Source organism: Cryptomeria japonica, chromosome 3 (genome assembly GCF_030272615.1).
Source record: "Cryptomeria japonica chromosome 3, Sugi_1.0, whole genome shotgun sequence".
Taxonomy (NCBI): domain Eukaryota; kingdom Viridiplantae; phylum Streptophyta; class Pinopsida; order Cupressales; family Cupressaceae; genus Cryptomeria; species Cryptomeria japonica.
The window spans coordinates 630617137-630637675 of NC_081407.1; the positions used below are offsets into that span (position 1 = coordinate 630617137).

General features: G+C 36.4%; 1 protein-coding gene and 1 non-coding gene across 7 annotated transcripts in view; one reads left to right on the forward strand and one right to left on the reverse strand.

Moving 5' to 3' along the window:
* Window positions 1-20539, forward strand: part of LOC131033026 (calcineurin B-like protein 3) — a 107154-nt gene that overhangs the window by 11066 nt on the left and 75549 nt on the right. For all 6 annotated transcript variants that reach the window (XM_059218480.1, XM_059218479.1, XM_057964135.2 and 3 more), the window contains one exon: window positions 18628-18687. In XM_059218480.1, the coding sequence (XP_059074463.1) occupies window positions 18628-18687 (60 nt within the window). The remainder of the gene's footprint in view (window positions 1-18627; window positions 18688-20539) is intronic.
* On the reverse strand, window positions 6483-6554 carry TRNAA-AGC (transfer RNA alanine (anticodon AGC)). The gene has a single exon. It is a non-coding gene; the product is annotated as a tRNA-Ala (tRNA).

Sequence of the window (20539 nt, forward strand, 5' to 3'; positions counted from 1 at the left end):
AAGAAGCACTCACAATTTTATCAACAAGAAGCTAGCTACTAATTTGAATTGTCAAGTGTTTGGGGAAATGCCATAGCATTAAATTAACCACTAGTGAATATTGACTTGATTGCTTAATGTTTACCATCGCCATGGGTGCAACGGATATTTTTCTTTCCTAAATTTTGGAGGGTTGATCAAAGACATTTCGAAGCTACTATAGTCTAGATTTGAGGTTGTTTGGAGCAGAATTGGAGTTGTTGCAAAATCAGGTTTACCACCAATTTCACTCTCAAGGTTATGAATCAACGAATTTCTTGAATATTTTTTTGACAACTGAGATCTATAACAGCTTGATTCGTTTTGAATAAGTGAGCAATGATTATGGCAAGGTAGGCAAAGGAAAAGTTTTTGGCCAACAGATGTCAAGGATTTGTTGAAATAAGAGATAGATGCATTTCTACAATAGCCACTTCCTTAGCCTACCAAATTGACTTCACAACAAATCAAAGAGAAGATAGCAAAAGGGACATTTTAAAACTGTGATAGCAAATACAATCGAGGACACAAATGTACTGAAAAGAAATTGTTCTACATTGAATGGCCAAGTGAGGAAGAAAAGGAGGAAGAAGCACTATAAGATGGTGACGATGAGACATGAGGAATCAAGAGATACCCAACCAACCATTTCTTGTCATGCACTTTTTGGAATCAGTACCCCACAATCTCTAAAAGCACTCACAACTTTATCAACAAGAAGTTAGCTTCATTTGAATTGTCAAGTGTTTGGGGAAATGCCGCAACATTAAATTGACCATGGGAGAATATCGATTTGATTCCTCAATGTTTACTATCTCCATGGGTGCAACAAATATTTTCTTGGAACTATAGTGGCTTACTACATTGAGGATAATTGAGATGAACTTCCAAGAGTTATTAATGTGTTTTCACAAAGAGGGTTGGATAATTGAATTGAGAGGGTTGTGTGCAAAGTCTCCACGAATGGTAAACTTTCATCAAATGCAAAAGATGCTTAACAAAGGGGTCGATGGTATTATGTCCCAATTGTTTTTATTAACACCTTATCCCTCAAAGGTCTGTACACAACTAGATTTGCAGGGAATTATAGAGTCATTTAGTAGCATTTGGACGTATGCCAAAAATATTGTCTCCTAAAAGAGATCATGATCATGCCATTCAACTAGTACTAGAGAGCCAACAACCCAATTTTTGGCCCTACATATGCCCTTACAAAAAGTGAGATTGAAAAGTTGACTTAGGAGATGGTAGAGGTAGATATTAGCATGCATAGTTAGAGTGCTTATTCTTCTCCATTGGTAATGTTGTGTAGAGAAGATGACACCCAACAGATTTGTCTTGATTATAGAGAGGATGTGTCTTGATTATCGCGATCTCAACACCATTAAAGATAAGTTTCCCATTCTAGCAATTGATGATTTTTTATATGAGCTGAATAGTGTTGTTTATTTCACCAAACTTGATCTTTGTTCTAGTTATCATCAAATTAGAATTGGATATGACAATATACATAAGACAACTTTTCAAACCCATGAGGGCCACGCTGAAATTTTGGTGATGCCTTTTTACCTCACAAATGCATCTCTACATTCAAAAGTTCGATGAACTCTATCTTTAGGCTATTTATAAAATATTGCTTTGGTATTTTTTGATGACATTTTTATATGTAGCAAAAAACAAGAGTAACTCTCATAGCATGTGAATTAGGTTTGGACATTCTTGAACATCATCAACTTTATGTTAAGACATCCAAATGCGGTTTGGAGTCAAAGAAGTGGATTGCTTAGGCCATATTGTTTAACTTAAGGGAGTCAAGGTCAATGCCATAGGTGGATGGAAATTGCCTAAGATCCTTAAGAACATATAGGATTTCTTAGGGGTTACTATCTACTATTGGTGATTTGTAAAGAATTATGGCAGCATAGCATCACCTCTCATATCTTTGTTGAATGATTTCTGTAAGTGCAATAAGGCAGCTACTAGGGCATTTGAGAAGCTTAAAGAAACCATGTGCACAACTCTAGTTCTAGCCAATCTATATTTCCTTAAAACATTCATTGTTTAATGTGATGCTTTAGGACATAGCATAGGAGCAATATCATGCATGAAGGAAGACATATAATATTTGAGTCACCAACTCAAAGGTAAGAATCTGTTGAAGCCAATTTATGAGAAGGAAATGTTGGCTATGTTACATATAGTCAAACTATGGAGATCTTATTTAATGGGAAAACACTTTAAGTAAAAGATAGATCATGATAGTCTCAAATGCTTATTGGAACAAACATTGTCGTTGGGATATGATATATATAGGAAAGGAAAGGAAAATGTTGTGGCTGATGCTCTATCTAGGAATGATGAACCCATAGAGTCACTATTGAATGCTATTTCCATGCTAAAGGCAAATTGGGTAAAGGAGGCACAACAAGAGTGGGAAACATGGATAAACTCTCATTGAGAAATTCCAACAAGTTTCATTCAAGTCTGTCACTTTGCATGGAAAGAAAATGCTTTACAAGGTTAGGTTGTACCTATGTAAGAAATCAAACCTTAAGTTTAAAATTTTGGCAGCTTTATTGCTTCTCTTATAGGTGGACACTTAGGATTCCTAAAAACATGTCATAGAATGCATGATTTCTTTTGGAATGGGATCAAAGGGGATGATTAGAAATTTGTAGCAAAATGCATTGTATGCTAGCAAAATAAAGGGAAGACAATTAAGACCGAGGGTCTTTTGCAACCCTTATCTATTCCAAGTCAGGGTTGGGAGGAGGTATCCATGGATTTCATCACAAGATTTAGAAGGAAAAATGTGATCATGGTGGTTGTGTATTGACTCACCAAATATGCACATTTTTGTGCTTTGTCACACCGATTTGTAGCAAGCATTGTAGTAAGAACTTTTATGGATACTATTAATAAATTGCATGAGACTCCAAAAGTCATGGTAAGTGATCATGATCTTATATTTACAAGTGATTTTGGAACTGACTTATTTGTAGATCGACAAAATGAGCTGGTCAATAAGTGATTGGAGGGTTATCTCCGATTTTTTTCTTTGGATAAACAAGACAAACGGGTGCAATGGCTGTCTCTAATAGAATGTGGTGCAATGCTTCTTTCCACACCATCTAAAATGTCTTTATTTTTGGTAGTAGTGCATTGAGTTCTTGTCACGAGTTGCAATTTTTTTTGAAGACTTGGCTGAGTAGGGTGAGTCATAGTTTTTTGGTGTGGATTCCCCTAGTATTGCATTAAAAAAATCACTCGCAATTTTTCATTATTGACATTTTGTCTGCTTAACATCCATGTGACAAAACATGTTGAGAGAAGGGTTTGGATGAATAAAGAGTTCATAAAAAATAGTGAGGACTTGGTGTTAGAGAAAAGTTGAAAATATAGTGATAAAATTATGAAAGATGGCATGCCACATGAACTTTTATGTGGTCGTAGATGTATTTATTAGCAAATTTGAAGTAGGAGATCAGGCTTTTGTACAATTACAACCATATAAGCAAATGGCATTGAAACAATAGAAGAATGATAACAAGCTTGTACCTAAGTATTATGGTCCTTATAAGGTTTTCCTAGGATTAACAGTGTAGCATACAAATTGGAGTTACCTTTGTTAGAAAAAATACAATACATTTGGTATTCTATGTTTCATGCTTGAAAATTTTTATTGGACAAAGAGTTGCAGTGCAGATAGAGTTATTTAAGCTTGATGAGGAAAATAGAATGATTGTGGAACCAGAAGGAATCCTTCAAAAATGCACAAAGGGGCTGCAAGTCACAAAGTATTTGATCAAACAAAAGTTTTTGCCAATCGAAGATGCTACATGGTAAAATGAAGATTTATTGCAAAAACATAACCCTTCAATTATATTGCGATATATGTAGCTGACTTATGGCTAGCATAAATCTTAATTAAGTTATATAATCATTTATATAATCCTATTTAGCTAGTTAACGATTTGGGTGGCATTCAAGGCATAGGGTATACATAGGAGCTAGCGGTTAGTTTATGAGACCACATTGCGAATTGTGTTCTTTTATTGGAGACTTGTGGAGGGTTTGTCTCCTTGAAGTGGCTTGTTATTCTCAAGCATTATCAAGTATTTGTAGCATATTTTGTAAGAGATATTCTATAAGACTTGTATTGACAACATTCCTCATTCCTAATTCGTGTAGATTTGTAGTGGTTTTTTAAGAAAAGTTGGACTGATCGCATTTCTTGTTCTCTTGAAGAAGTCCATTGGGAGATCAGAATGGTTTGGACACTTCTCATTCTAGAGATCCTTCTGGTAACCACTAATTACTCTAGATCTCTTCCTTGAGAAAAGTAAAATACAATTTTTTAGGAGATGTTTAAAACCCTTTTTTGGAAACATTAGGGAGTAACATGATTAGATTTGTTTTGACAATATCCCTCATTCCTAGTTCCTATAGATTCTTAGTGTTTTTTCAGAAAAGTTAGACTAATCACATTGCTCATCCTCTTGAAAAGGGTCTATTGGAAGAATAGAAGGGCTTGGCCTCTTTTCATTATTGAGATCCTTCATAGCCACTAATTATTCTACGTCTTGTCCCTCAGAAAGGTAAATCCATTCATAAGTTTTAATCATCTAAGGAATGAGATGCTTAACGAATTCCTTAGAAGAGTCAAAAAAAGGATTAGAGCCCACATAATTTACTTATTTGGAAATGGTCAAGAAATATTTTTGGATTTGCATCTCATCCTCCTTAAGGTCTCTACTATAATTTTGAAGAGATAAAATCCTATTTGAGTTTTTATTGTTCAAGTGTTGGGAATAGAATCTGGAAGATGCATTATCTTCAACCATCCAGTGTATGAACCTTCTTATTCTAGCCCTATTTGCCCTGTTTTCAAAAAAATTGAATCATATTTCCAACTCACTTGTTGAAGTTGAATTTAGCTCATTTAATTACCCGTTCCCACCCTTTGTCTATGTTGGAGCAACCTCCAAACCAAGAACTCAACCTGCAATATAACCTTCACGGAAAGAGAGAAGCAAAGCTATTTCACCAAATAGTGGATTGTATTGAGACAAAAATATTGTACAAATGCCTTGCTCATAAAGGCAAGGAGAGAGCAGTTAGAGACAACTAGTCGTCCAACTACTAGCAACAATTTTTAAATGCACTAAATAACTAATAACTAATAATGTTGGCTGCCTAAGTAAGACTTAAGCATAGGCAAATGGGTAAAACCTCATTTACTTCAACACCCCCTCTTAAGTACAACTTAGGGAGAAGATTATTATGCATTATGAACAAAATGCAATATGAGAGTCGACAACTAGGCCATGTTAGGTACCCATGGATAAATGCAAATGCAATGCAAAACTCTCACAAGTGGAGAAAAGGAGAAAACCTTGTGGGACAAAACTCCTCTCCAAAAGAGAGAAAAGAAAAATCAAGATGATGCATGGAGGACTCACAAATACCCCCCAAGGACTACAAACATCATGTATATACATTTAATGATCCCCCCATAGGAAGGAAATGAGAAGATTATATAGCGCCCCCATAATGAACAATATCTTGCAAAAATGGTGAGTGCTTGAAGACAAAACATAGTCCAATGTGTTGAGACATGGACCAGCTAGGACTTGAACCTAGGACCTTCCATACGCTGCTGGAGTGCTCTACCACTGAGCTACTGGCCCCTCTTGGACTAGTCCATCGTTGGTTTGGGTGTGGCTTATTTCCAACACCAACACCCCCCCTTAAGCCACACCTCTCGTGTGCTTGGGACTCCTAGCCTGGACCTGGCTCTGATACCATGTTGATTTTATAGTAGTGCTTGTTAACCACAAGCAAACATCAGATCTGTTGCCTTCCCAACCATAGACGATAAGCTCTTACCGTCACCCCCGAGCACACTACATGACCTTCATTTTATTGAATTCATATCTATTGATGCAATCATGACCTTGCATACATATGAATCAATACCTCCTAATAGACCTCAAGTCGGCCATATACTTTTGGCGCCAAGGATAGGGTAGGACCTATATATTACAAGTTACATATGAGTCTCACATTTAACTTAATCACAAGTTACACATAAGTGGTTCACCCAAATAGGGCCTGCCCCAAATTAGACTCATACAATTGAGATATCCAAATGCCAAGGCCAACAGGCCACTTGGCATTTTTTGCACTAGGTTGGCCCTAGAAGGGATCCGACCTAGCTACACAACAACATTTTGGACCCTGTCCTCAAGGTTCTCCGGTCGCTGATCCCCACCCTCTCTTGGGAAACAACCTATTGACTGGATTTAGACTGGCCCCTCTTGGACCAGTCCATCGTTGGTTTGGACCAGTCCATCGTTGGTTCGAGTGTGGCTTATTTCCAACACCAACAGCCCCCCTTAAGCCACACCTCTCGTGTGCTTGGTCTCCTAGCCTGGACCTGGCTCTGATACCATGTTGAGACATGGACCAGCTAGGACTCGAACCTAGGACCTTCCATATGCTAGTGGAGTGCTTTACCACTGAGCTACTGGCCCCTCTTGGACCAGTCCATCGTTGGTCTGGGTGTGGCTTATTTCCAACACCAACAACCCCCCTTAAGCCACACCTCCTTGGGGCTCCTAGCCTGGACCTGGTTCTGATACCATGTTGAGACATGGACCAGCTTGGACTCGAACCTAGGACCTTCCATATGCTGCTGGAGTGCTCTACCACTAAGCTACTGGCCCCTCTTGGACCAGTTCATCGTTGTTCCGGGTGTGGCTTATTTCCAACACCAACACAATGCCTACAAACATCATTTCTTCCCTTGGGAAGAAGATAAATCAAGAACAAATGTAGGAATGCTTCTCATTCTGGATAGAAATTGGTAGAAAGTGAAATTTAAATGTAGGATGATGATGTCTCTGAAATCTGCTCATATGTCACCAAGCCCTTGATAGATGAAGATGCCACAAACCAATTAGGTATGTGCCCAATCACAACACAAGGTCACAAACAAGGAACCAATGGAAATTGATTTTGAACAAGCTTCAAAGACAAAGATGAAGTGACAATAGCTGTACCACAACAATCATGAAATAGGAGAGATAAACCCTCAAATGTGTCCTCCAAGTTTGAAATGTGAGACTCCACAAACAATCAACCAATGTCTGACAAATAGGAATTCTAATCAAGAAGGCAAATAGATACATGCTATGATGAATCATTGGTAACACTCAATGAATCACCAACAAAAGATGAATATGTGATCTCCACTAGAGAAGTAGGAGTTGTAGGAGGAAACATTGGATCATCATAACTCTCAAGTTTTGCTTCATATTCAAACTCCTCTAAGGTACCAACATCAAAGGAGATATTATCAACATCATCTAATGGAATGAGGCAATTTGAAGCAGTATCATCTGGGAATGGAGGAACATGTGGATCTCCAAAAATCTCACAAATAATGGTCCAAACTATGCGAGGGCATATAATACCTTTGAACTTGGGGTAGATATTAGGGAGAAAGCTTTGACTGATGCTACAATCAATCAACCCTATGATATGATGTTTTCAATTCTCTAAATTGATTGCTTCCATTTTGTCTTTGGCTCAGGAATGAGTCCATAAAGATGAGGCAAGAGATTAAGCCACCTACAATGTGTGATGATTCCTTTTGTTGGCAAAAACCACTTTGCTCCAAATAATTAAAGCCCAATCACAAAGTGACGCTATAGTGTAGGCCAATGAGGCTCCCAATGATTAAATACAACCACCCAATATTAAGTTTATGTTTGTAATGTATAATTGCATTGCAAAGTGTGACACCTAAATCAAATGAAGATTGCCAATCAATTAAAATAAGCTAGACTTAATAAGACCCGTGGAGCACAGATCAAGTTGTTAAGAGAATTGCGTAGGCCACTGGGAACCGGTTGAAATTGTATATTATGAAACACAACCAACAACAATAAAGAATGCCATGACCAATACTAATAGATCCCCAACAAAATATGAAACTCCCAGCCACACCTTACAAATGGAGATGCACCAAATGAAATGACACAAATATATCGTCAATCTGAAGACTCTTAAGACCTCAACGAAAGGAGATGCAGGTCAAAGGCTCTAATACCATGTTGGAGCAACTTCCGAACCAGGAACTCAATCTACAATATAACTTTCACAGATTGAGAGAATTAAAGCTATTTCACCAAATAGTGAATTGTATTGAGACAAAAATATTGTACAAATGCCTTGTTTATAAAGGCAAGGAGAGTGCCGGTAGAGACAATCAATTGCCAAACTACCAGCAACAATTGTTAAATGCACTAAATAACTAAAATAACTAATAACTAATAATGTTGGCTGCCTAAGTAAAACTTAAGCATAGGTAAATGGATAGTGTAGATAGGAAATGTGGAAATCATCAAAGCAAATCAATATTAGCCTAGTTCAATCACGAAAACTCAATTGCAATGATAACAATCCTAATTACAATCAATAAAGACATGAAAACATGACATCAATTCAAACACAAACCATTGCAAACTTGAATGTCTCCTTCATGTGGCTCCATTGTCCTCCTTTCTCCTTCAAATAGCTTTGTTGTGGATCTCACCTACTAGTGCATGAGCATGATGTGAAAGCAAGTAGACAAGATGATAGTGCAAGAATACTCGAAGCGTGATTGATTCAACCAGGGATCAGGGACCTTGATTGAAGAAATTCATCCAATTTATAGACAAATTGGAGAAAAGACAAAATTTGCATGAATTAGATTCAAATGGAAATTGCAAATCAAGAATGACAAACATGACAAATTATGACAAATCTGCACTTTCTATGCAAAATTGATTGATTGTCAATTATGACAAAATTATGACAAATTTCTATGTCAAAATTGATTGATTGTCAATTATGACAAATTATGACAAATTGAAATGTCATTCCCATAAAATTAGGAGAAAAATAGGAGAGAATTGAATTAGGAATTAGGAAAATTAGAAAATTAGGAAATTAGGAATTAAGTGAATTAATTAACAATTTTTCATTTATTAATTAATTCACAAAGAGGGAGAAATTAGTTTGCCAATTAAATGAACATTTAATTGTGACAAGAAGACTTAGGATAAATAAATAAATTATTTAACCTAGAGGGAGAAATGACAAACAAGGTTAAATGAATAAATCATGAAACCCTAGAAGATGAATTAGAAAATGCAAGGATGACAATTAGGTCTTGACAAAAGATAATTGATATTGATTCGATTTGATCATGATTCTGACTGACAAAGGACCAATGCTGACAAACGATTTGATTGATAAATGCGCCAATTGACGAGGAACAATGACAAATTGATCCAAATTGACATGATTGAGAAGGATGACGATCGATGACAAATCGATTGCAAAATGACAAAATTGACAAGAGGACAAAGATCGATGACAAAATAGATTGCAAAACGACAAGATTGAAAATGACCACGATCGATGACAAATCGATCGCAAGACGACAAAATTGAAAACAACAACGATCGATGACAAATCGATTGCAAGATGACAAGATTGAAAACGACAACGATCGATGTCAAATCGATCGCAAGATGACAAGATTGATAACGACAACGATCGATGACAAATCGATCGCAAGATGACAAGATTGATAAGAGGACAAAACCCTAATTAGGATTGACGATGTCCAAAATGAAATCGAATTGACGATGTCAAAATATGACAAACGAGCACGCACATTGATGCGACAAGATAAGATCGACCAAAATCATGACAAATATTGTTATCGACAAGACCAAATTCGAAAGCGAGACAAATAAAGAATGTAGAAGAAGAACTCGATGCTCGCAAATGATAAAGATCAAGTGCGAATCATAGGAGAAATGTTAATGCGACACAAAAACCCTAAAATAAGGCAATGCGCAAATGTTAAAGTATGATTCCGCAAGCGTTGACCAGTTTTAGACGTCTATAGATAGAACCTTATTTACTTTAACAATTTAGCTTGCTAAAGATGGAATTTCCATCTCTTTCTTTGTTCTACCAATTATCATTCCCATCCTTTAAGAAACTTTATTTTGCACTAGATGTCAGTCTTCCAGCAAAGAGTCCAACCACCACGTCCTAGTGGATGAAGTGCCAAATGTGATATTCTTGCAACCAATATGACACTCTTTTTAAGTGGAGGAGGGAGACATGTAACTTGGACCAATGGTGTGAATCATATTAAGAATCAGCTCCAATTATGATTTAAGTGGAAATAGCATAATGATCTAATCTAGTGAGAATGTGGTGGCATGTTAATTTGCATAAAATTAGTCAATCCTGATTTGAATCTAGTTACTTCCCACTTGTCTAATGGACAACATGCCTAGCTTTCTTTATAACAAGGTTTTGTTCCATCGACCCCTATGTTAACAGTTAAACAACACAACCATAAGGTGTGACTAATATTTTACCCAAGTTTTGGGGATAATTCAGAGTGAAATATATAGTTAAAAAGAGTTTTAAAAAGAACAACTGTACAAAAAGTATAGCTTTTCTTTTGCAAGACTAAGTATCAATAAACACTCTATAGATATCAATTTCATGCCCTATAAAGTTATCATCCTGCAATTATTTGTTGTATGACATGGTCATTTGACCCCTCTACATGCCCTCTAAGTCTAATGTTCAGATCCTTGCAGGATTGGGATTGAGACACAACCCTTGCTGAAATTGCTTTCCTTCCCTTCTTTGTTCTATCAACTTTCTTTTTCCAACATCTTAGAACATTTGTCTTGCTCTATATAGTAGCTTCTTAGCGAATATGGAAACTAAATTGATATTCCACACTTTTATTTGTTATAACATCTTGTCTCAACCTTGAAGAAACTTTGTTTTAATCTAATTGGCAGTCTCAACATTTTAGGGTTTGGGGGTGGGTGTTTTTGGCTTTCTAGTTAAAATTATAATTCAAGGAAATTTGAAAAAAATTAAAAAAACCAAGAAAAATTGCTATGTGGGCATTAGTACCTACAAAGTTTGTTGGGGGTATGCACAGGCTTGTCCTAGATGGACCTACAGGTCTACAACGGGATGCTAGACGACCCCTAGGGTTGAATGGATTCATAGGAATTATCCAGCTGGATTGAGAACTTGAATCAGCAGGCTATTACCAGCATACTAGTCTCATAGCTCAAATGGCTTGTATGGAGAGTGTTGAGAATTAACACCATATGTATAGAGTGTGGAGAGTTTTGATGCAGCTAATGTGATTGCTCTCCTCTTAACCTGAGCATTTCTCAATAAAATATTCCTATTATTTTGTAACCTTTTTTTGCTTAGAGACCTGTCACCAAAAATATTCATACTTCAAGAATGAGTAAAGAACAATTGACAATATTGAACCATCTCTATTGTAGTTATCTCATGTAAAGATGATGGTCAAAACATTTTTTTTGGTTATAATGACCTATGTATTAAGAGCAATTTTCTTTTTTGTTTTTCTTTTTTTGTGTTTCATCAGTAAGAGACTTCTATGAGTGCTTACTGTTAAATTTAGGCAATCAGATGTTAATCTAACTAATTAAATTATAATCAGACTGAGAATAAGCAGTAATAACAATAAAACACACGACACAAGACACAAATACCCTGGGAAAACCTCCCTCTTGGAGGAAAAACCCAGCATCAAAGATTCAGATCAGATCCTTTATTTATAAGCAGATTACATGAACAGTATATATCAGATTACTTATCTGATTGTAGTGCAGATTCAAACCAAGTATATGCAGCTGTAGTATATCTTTAGAGAGAGCAGAATATCGACATTACTTGGAGAAGGAGATCGCTGAAGTATAGGACACCACTTTGCCCAGCAAGCTGCCCAATGGATTCGCTCAATGATCAGATAGACTTGCAGCAGTATGAAGACTCCAGCAAGCTGCCTAATGGATTCGCTCAATGATCAGATAGATTTGCAGCAGTATGAAGACTTAGATCGCTTTCTATCCTTCCAAGTTTGCTGACTAAATTCGCATAAGGCTAACGGCTTATGGTATGCTTGCTTGATGAAGATGAAAATTGTGTTTGAAGTGTGAAATGAATCTTGTTTATATACAAGATTCATGTTCAAGTTTTCCCCAAGTTGGCTTTAACAAAATTGCCACCATTTTACATTTTTTAGGTTTGCCCTTTTTTGGCGCCTAGTTTGGGGCCTACATAAATTGCAAGTTATACCATGTTTCATTTTGGGCCCAGCCCTATTAGACATGTAATCACTTAACCTTATTACAATATGATTAATATTTTAATTGCCACTAGGCATCATTAAAATATAATCCGAACTTAGCTATTCATTTTCAACACTCCCTCTTAGCTAGAGAGGACTATAACAAGCTATCACATATTGTAATAATACATCATGAACCCCTTCATCTTACATTGCCCGCAGAGGATGAAGGGTGACTTGCTAGAAACCAACAAAACTTCCCATCTTACATTGCCCGCAGAGGATGGATCCATCTTGCATTGCCCGCAAAGGGTGACTCCACGTTGCATTGCCCGCAGAAGGTGGAGGATGCAAACTAAATTGCATTACTGAGATTGAGACTCCCTCTCAATCAATGCTGTGTTCTCCACAATTCCAAGCTTCTCTTTGAAGTACTCAAACTTCACTCGAGCTAGAGGCTTGGTGAGAACATCTGAAACCTGTTCATCAGTGCTGATATATTTCAGCTGGATGGCACCTCTTTGTGCCATATCACAAACACAGTGATAATGAGTTTCCACATGTTTTGACCTGTCATGAAACATGGGATTGTTAGACATTTTAATACAACTCTGATTATCACAATAAATAACAGTGGATTCCCAAGGTTGTCCAAACAACCCAACAAGAAGCTTGCGAAACCAAATTGCTTCTCTAGTTGCCACACTTGAAGCAATGTATTCAGCTTCTGCAATACTTAATGCAACTGAGGACTGTTTCCTACTAGCCCAAGAGATCATGTCGGAACCCAAGCTGAAACAGATTCCTGAAGTGCTTTTCCTGTTAGTAACACTTCCAGCCTAATCAAAATCAGAGTAGCGTTCCAAATTGATTACTGTGTTGATTGGATACTTCAGCCCATAGCCAATTGTTCCACGCAAGTATCTCAGGATGTGCTTGGCTGCCACCAAGTGAACATGCTTTGGCTGGTTCATGAATTGGCTAAGTGCACTCACTGCATAGCAAATATCTGGTCTAGTGTTGACTAGATACATCAAGGATCCAATCAACTGCCTGTACTCTGAAGGATCTGCAAAATCAGAGTTAGCTATAGAAATACTCAACTTCTTCAAGTTAGTTTCCATAGGAGTAGACATAGGTTTACAATCCATCATACCAAATCTTTTCAATATATCTATAGTATATTCACCTCGACTTAAGAATAATTTCATTAGGTATTTGCCAAACTTCTAACCCTAGAAAGTAATGCATTAGACCTAGATCCTTCATTTCAAATTCAGTAGCTAATTCTTTCTTACACCTAATGATGAGACTATCTTCACCGGTTAGAAATAAATCATCAACATATAAAACCAGAATTGACATTTCACCATTAAATACTTTAAATTAAATGTTAGGATCAGGATCATTCTTATAAAATCCTAAACTAACTAAGTACTTATCAATTCTTTCATACCAAGCTCTAGGAGCTTGCTTGAGGCCGTAGAGAGCTTTCTTCAATCTGCACACCATTAAGGAAGGCAGTCTTTACATCCATTTGATGTAATTTCCAACCTTTGGCTACAACAATAGCTATAATAGTTCTAATAGAAGTATATCTAGCAACAGGAGCAAATGTTTCTTCATGATCTATGCCTTCCTTTTGAGAAAAACCACGAGCTACAAATCTAGCTTTATATTTCTCTATACTACCATCAGCAGCATGTTTAATTTTAAACAACGATTTGGAAGAAACAATAGAGTTACCTTTAGGTCTAGGCACAACATCCCAGACATCATTCTTGATGATGGATTGATACTTTTCGTCCGTAGCTAACTTCCATGCTTGCTGGTTCATAGCTTCTTCTATGCTGGATGGTTCAACCTCAATGATGTTGCACATCATTGCCACATAGTTAGGGAGCTTCTGAGGTCACTTACTTTCGACATCACTTAGAGAAGGAGATCGTTGAAGTATAGGACACCACTTTGCCCAGCAAGCTGCCCAATGGATTCGCTCAATGATCAGATAGACTTGCAGCAGTATGAAGACTCCAGCAAGCTGCCTAATGGATTCGCTCAATGATCAGATAGACTTGCAGCAGTATGAAGACTTAGATCGCTTTCTATCCTTCCAAGTTCGCTGACTAAATTCGCATAAGGCTAACAGCTTATGGTATGTTTGCTTGATGAAGATGAAAATTGTGTTTGAAGTGAAATGAATCTTGTTTATAACAAGATTCATGTTCAAGTTTTCCCCAAGTCAGCTTTAACAAAATTGCCGCCATTTTACATATTTTAGGTTTGCCCTTTTTTGGCACCCAATTTGGGGCCTACATAAATTGCAAGTTATACCACGTTTCATTTTGGGCCCAGCCCTATTAGACATTTAATTGCTTAACCTTATTGCAATATGATTAATATTTTAATTGCCACTAGGCATCATTAAAATATAATCCGAACTTAGCTATTCATTTTCAACACTTACCATTGCTCAAAGTTCAGGAAGTTTCTTGAACTTGTAATGTCCCCATTTTGAAATAAGAGTTAATAATAAATACTAATAATAAAATTAAAATATAAAAGAATAAAAATTAAAATATAAAAATAAAATTAAAATAATTAAAATTTATTTGAGTTTAATGAATGGTCAAAAGGCTTGAAATGAAAAGTTGTGACTCCCTCATACATGAGGTATAAAAGGGAGAAGAGAACTTCATTAGAAACAGCAACTTGAATCTACAATCAGAAGTGAAGATCTAATTTAAATAATAAGACAGAAATGAAGAGACATGACCCTTTAAAGGTATATCTCTTTCCAAGGAGATGTGTCTCCTCAATGAGATATGAAGGTATAAAAAGAGTAATCAATTAATATGAACAGGAGGGAATAGAAATTCAGATTCTGAGATTAATACAGAAAAGCGCAGGCATTGATCAACAGCAGAAAAAATAATATATGCAGCAAACCGAATTCTATAATAACTTCTTCAATTATTTTGGTATGAGGGAATAATTGTGTTTAATGATGTATGCAGACATGAATGCTTAAATCTAACATAAATATCTCTATATTTAATGATGTGAATTTCTGTTTGCAATAATTGATAATGTTGTGGGGAAAAGGAAGGGAATGCAAGAAGGGTAAACAGCGAGGGATACCTCATTAGGTGTGCCACCTCATGAGAATGGTTGAGGACCGCATGGAAGCCAAGGGTAACAAAGGTTCTGCCCTTGGGCCTAGGGTTGAGGGTCAGTTTAGGGCCGCTCTATTGCATGTTTCTCCTATGAACCCATTATTGATCAATTGTTGACATGAGCTAGAAGGGATCTTCAATCATAAGAGGAGAGAAGGATGGCACGATATAGGGAAACGATGTACAAAGCCCACTAGGTACACCACCTTATGAGAATGGTTAAGGACCACATGAGGCCAAGGGGGATGAAGATTCTGCTCTTGGGCCTAGGGTAGGGGATATTTGGGGCACCTTATCATGTCACCCTACTCTACCCTCGTTATGGTTTAACCCCTATATAATCATTTAGATTTGTTGTTTTATATGTATATCCCTTAGCCCTAGAAATGGAAGTATTTTATGAATTATATCTACATCATTATCTAACTTGGTTGCAGGTTTCCAAGGCAAACTTATCTCATCTTATTTATGAGTAAGGATTATATCCCTAACTATATTATGTTCCTCATTTCTTTTGGATTTGTGAATTTAGGGCAAATTACAAGGTAATCCAAGGAGGGACTCACATTATAGAATTTATGAATTTGAGAATTTGCTCACATCTTAGAATCGCCCTTTGTATTTTTGGTAGTCATAGTTTGAGAAAAACTTGAACTCGCCTCAGATTCGGTTCAAACTTGGCAAATTGGAAAACCCAATAAATCTAGAGATTTTTAAGGATTCAAAACTTGTATCATGCACTATTAATAAATAAAAGTTAAAGACACAATAACTTAATCGAAGAGAAGCTACTTGATCACATCTACAAATATACATTGATCAAATAACTATAAACACAAATTTTAGCCAAAGGAAATAACACACTTAGATATATAAATATTGTCAAATGTATACAAAAGTCATGGGAATATGAAATCCATAACATCAAAACGAATATTAAAACTAAAATTTTAAGTCTATGGTTTAGAGGAGGTTGCATTTCTCATCTCAACATCACGACAAGTCATGCTTTGGCATCTAAGATATGTCCGGAATATTGATGTAGCCATGATATTTGGTTGTGTCTCAATGACTGGTGTGTATATTCAAGTGAGGAATATATTAAACTTTTCTTGAAGCCTTGAAGATTGCATGTTTTGTTGACAAGCTCATTAACAAGGAGGAATGGTCAATTAGAAAGATAAACGGTTATGTTCTATTTTGACCTTATCTAGGATACTAATTGATTAGATTCTTCTATGATTTTCTTATGCAAGGCATGATTGATACATTTTGCATTATGGAAATAACATTTCTTGCTAACTATGATTTTACTTGTATTTAACAGTATAAGGTTTGTAGAATGCCACCTTTACCTATGGTGGTCTTTGTATACCAAACAAGTTGTTCAATGTATGATACAAGATAATCCTTGATTGTGGCTTTGATTGTGAAGATGCAAAGACTCGCAAAAAAGATGTGTAGTTTTTGGATTTTTATGATCATGATTCATCATTGGTCTATTACTTGCTTAGACTTATAGTTTGATGGGGGTTTGAGGGCAACACCAAAACGGGGTCGACAAATGGCACCCCTTGTGGGGCTTTGGGGGCAAAAACCTCAATGAGGTCAAGGGGTGAAGCCCCTTGTTGGGTTTGGGGGCAGTACCCCTGGCACGTTCCCTGTCATGATACAGGGCAGGATCAAGGGGTAGAGCCCCCACTACCAAGCCGAAATGAAGACCTTTTAAACCGCATAGACCTTAATGGCACACTATTTTCACATTTTTAAAAAATTCTAGATGGGCATGTCATAGACCAACCAAACAAGCATTGGAATTCTGTTAAGTTAAAAAAAAGAAGTAAAAATAAAAAATGGCTGAGTCTGTGGGTAGAGACTTGTCTAGTCTCCGCGACTTTGGCAAGTCCACTAGACTCAGTGAGAGTTTGGTGAGACTTGGGAGCCGAGTCTCCCAGACTTGGCGTGGGTGCCTCACCTTGGACTCTTTGAGATTTGGCAAGTCTCGTTTCTTTGATAAAGTGAGACATTCCAATTTACATATGCATGCACAAATAATGGACAAAACTTCTCATGATAGCTAGGTCACCTTTCTTCATGGCTTGGTACAGTAGAGGGACATCTCTTCACTGCTTCCAAGCCCTGAGGATATTTGAAATGAGGTCTTGAGGGAAGGGAGTAAATTCATCATCCTTTAATTTGTTGGTCACTGGGCTGTTTATACCCTCAGATTTGATTCTATCAATGAGATAATCAGGCGTATACACTGAATAAAGTGCTCACACCTTGCCAGCTGTTGTGAACCATCAATGTTGGCCATGGTGTCTTACCTTATACAAAATATGAGGCATAAGCATAGAGGCTAGAACACCTAGAGCATTAACCCCTGCACTTTACCTTCCTGATTCCTGCTTTCTTTATCCTCTCATAAGAAGTTGCATTTTTCATTCCACTCGTGCATTAATATACACAACTTGAAGGTGACAAATTTAACCTCTCAAAGGAACAGCAAATCCAAACATATGTTGGACATGATTGATCTAACAAATAGCATGAATACCATTTCCAAAAGATCTCCTAATGTTTCAATCTAAATTCTTCATCTTCATGGACAACTTTCAAGTTCCTGCTTGAGGACCGCAAAAGAACTTTGTATTATAATGTTTTGAGGGTAAAATGGCCATTGAAGCATGACTATATGCAGCATGATTGGGTCTGAATCCTACAAACTAGATAGACCTTTCAAAGTTCAGCTTGAGGAAGGAGGCAAATGATGTCTCTGAAACTAATATCAAATGGTCGAATTCCTGTGAGCCACAAGTCTCCACAATTCAAAAGAAAACAAACAAATAAGTTCAGGTAAATGCCAGATGGTGCCGGCCTTGGAGAAACAGAATTTAATTTTAAAAAAGCTCATATCCAACCTGGTGAGATGTTCAATCTGGCGACGGTTTATTTGAAATACAATTTTTTGAATCATCTTGAAGGGTAGTTGAATCCCTTTAAAATTGTTTTGTGTGGCAAGAGTTTTTTCTTATGTTTTTTCCTTCTGTTTGTGCTTTTTTAATTTTATGTACTAGCTTATACACATGGGGAAACTGTATATTCTGAAAACTAGAAGTCTTTGAGTTCAGAAATATTTTATGTTCTCTGTAAACCTCTATCTTTTTGCAGAAGTTTGTCATGTGTAAACAGATATAGTGACCTGTTCCTTCATTTGATTTGCAGGAGGAGTTCCAACTGGCCTTATTCAAGACAAACAATAAAGAAAGTCTATTTGCAGACAGAGTATGAATTTTAAATTTTATTATTTTTTTTGGTCTGATATCCCAGTTAGTTCTCTGTTATTGATTTGTTTTCCAGAGTCTTTAATTATTGTTTGCAAGAAAGGACTGTTTATATTCTACATTAGCAATCGAATCCACCCTTTTTCTGATTTTGAGCATATATTTATCATAAAGGTGAATCCTTCTATCTTAAGCATTCATGTTTTGCAGTTTTTATTTGTGAAGCGCCGAAGAGTAAAGGATTGAGAAGTAGACCAGAAAGACTGTACCCAAGAGTACGAGCAGATTAAGAAAGTTCGGGGTTATGTGCCATCATTTTGGATATAAGATTGATATCCCGAGGCCCTGATTTATTTAACCTGTTCTTTTGGAGATGTGTTGATTGGGCTGCATTTTTAATGGGATATCCCTTACTTTAGTAAGGAATCTCCTCGTTTAAAAAAAATAATGAGAAAGCGTTTTCTAATGTAAGCAAAAGACTACAGGAGTCCTTAATCAACTCTATCTTATACCCAAGAATCATTCTTAAGTGCTTAATCTACTCTATCTTGTTCTCAATAAGCCTGTTCTATGAGTGGTTAACCTAAAATTTTATCAGGACAATCAAAATATTTGAATGTTCCTGTGTAAAATTTATATCTTATAATCCTATTAAATAGCTGGCTTGTTATTTCACTTCTACGTGATTATTTTTAATGCTTCCCCAAGAGATCACAGATGAAAATGTCTTCTCCTTCTTGAAACATGGATGTGACACAACCGGCTCTTCCCAGAGTATTTATCCTTAAAAGTTTAGCTCAGGGAAGGTTAGTTCCTCAATATAACTGTAACTTATCTTCATTACTTTCTGACCACAAGATCACAGATGAAAATGTCTTCTCCTTCTTGAAACATGGATGTGACACAACCAGCTCTTCCCAGAGTAGCTATCCTTAAAAGTTTAGCTCAGGGAAGGTTAGTTCCTCAATATAACTGTAGCTTATCTTCATTACTTTCTGACCACAAGAGCACATGGGTATTGCATAATTGATCGGTGTACCCTACACTAATTTTGACTGGGTGTAACAGTTTATTTTCCCAAGTTTGTTTTTTAAAGAAGCAAGTGGCAAAAGGATGGTAATAGTTTTTCGTTTTTATTTCATAAGCCCTTACATCTACTTGATTTTCTATAGCTCATGTAAACTTTGAGATCTGTAATTCATCAAGTCATACGGGGATTGAGATCTCTAGCACAGAGCATAGTATTTCACTTGACATTGTGGTCATTTGGTATTTGTATCACATCTTCACCTATTTATTCTCTTTCTATGAAATTCTTTTGAAAAGTATTTTCCTCTTTCCATTAATCAATATTTTTCCTTAATATTTTCTTTAAAGTTTTGTATAACACTTCGTTTTCCTCATATGTTGATGGCCCTTCACCTTAATACATCCTGTTACACTGGATAACTCCTTGCCTGTCTTTAGACTGTTATTTTCCTCTGATGGAGAAAATTTATTTCAGCTGTCCTTGAAATTTGCCAATCCCATCATTCTTTTAAGAAAACGTTCTAGTATATTTTGTCGGAAAACCTTCCTGTTTGGTAATAAACAAAATATAAATTAGTGTGCAGAGAAGAAAATACAACTTAAAATGATAGCCAGTATCACAAATTCAAGCTCCTATACTTGCTGGTCTTCCAGTAGCAAGTAGGGCATGGTTTTTTAGTAGAACATATGAACAGTTGGTTGTTAAAATTCTTCAACCTATCCAAGGATGGAAAGATCTTCTTTTAAAGTACATGCTGTGTCTACCAAATTTTCTCACGCACTCAGAATTCCTCTTGCTTATTTGAGGGTTTTTTCTGATCAGT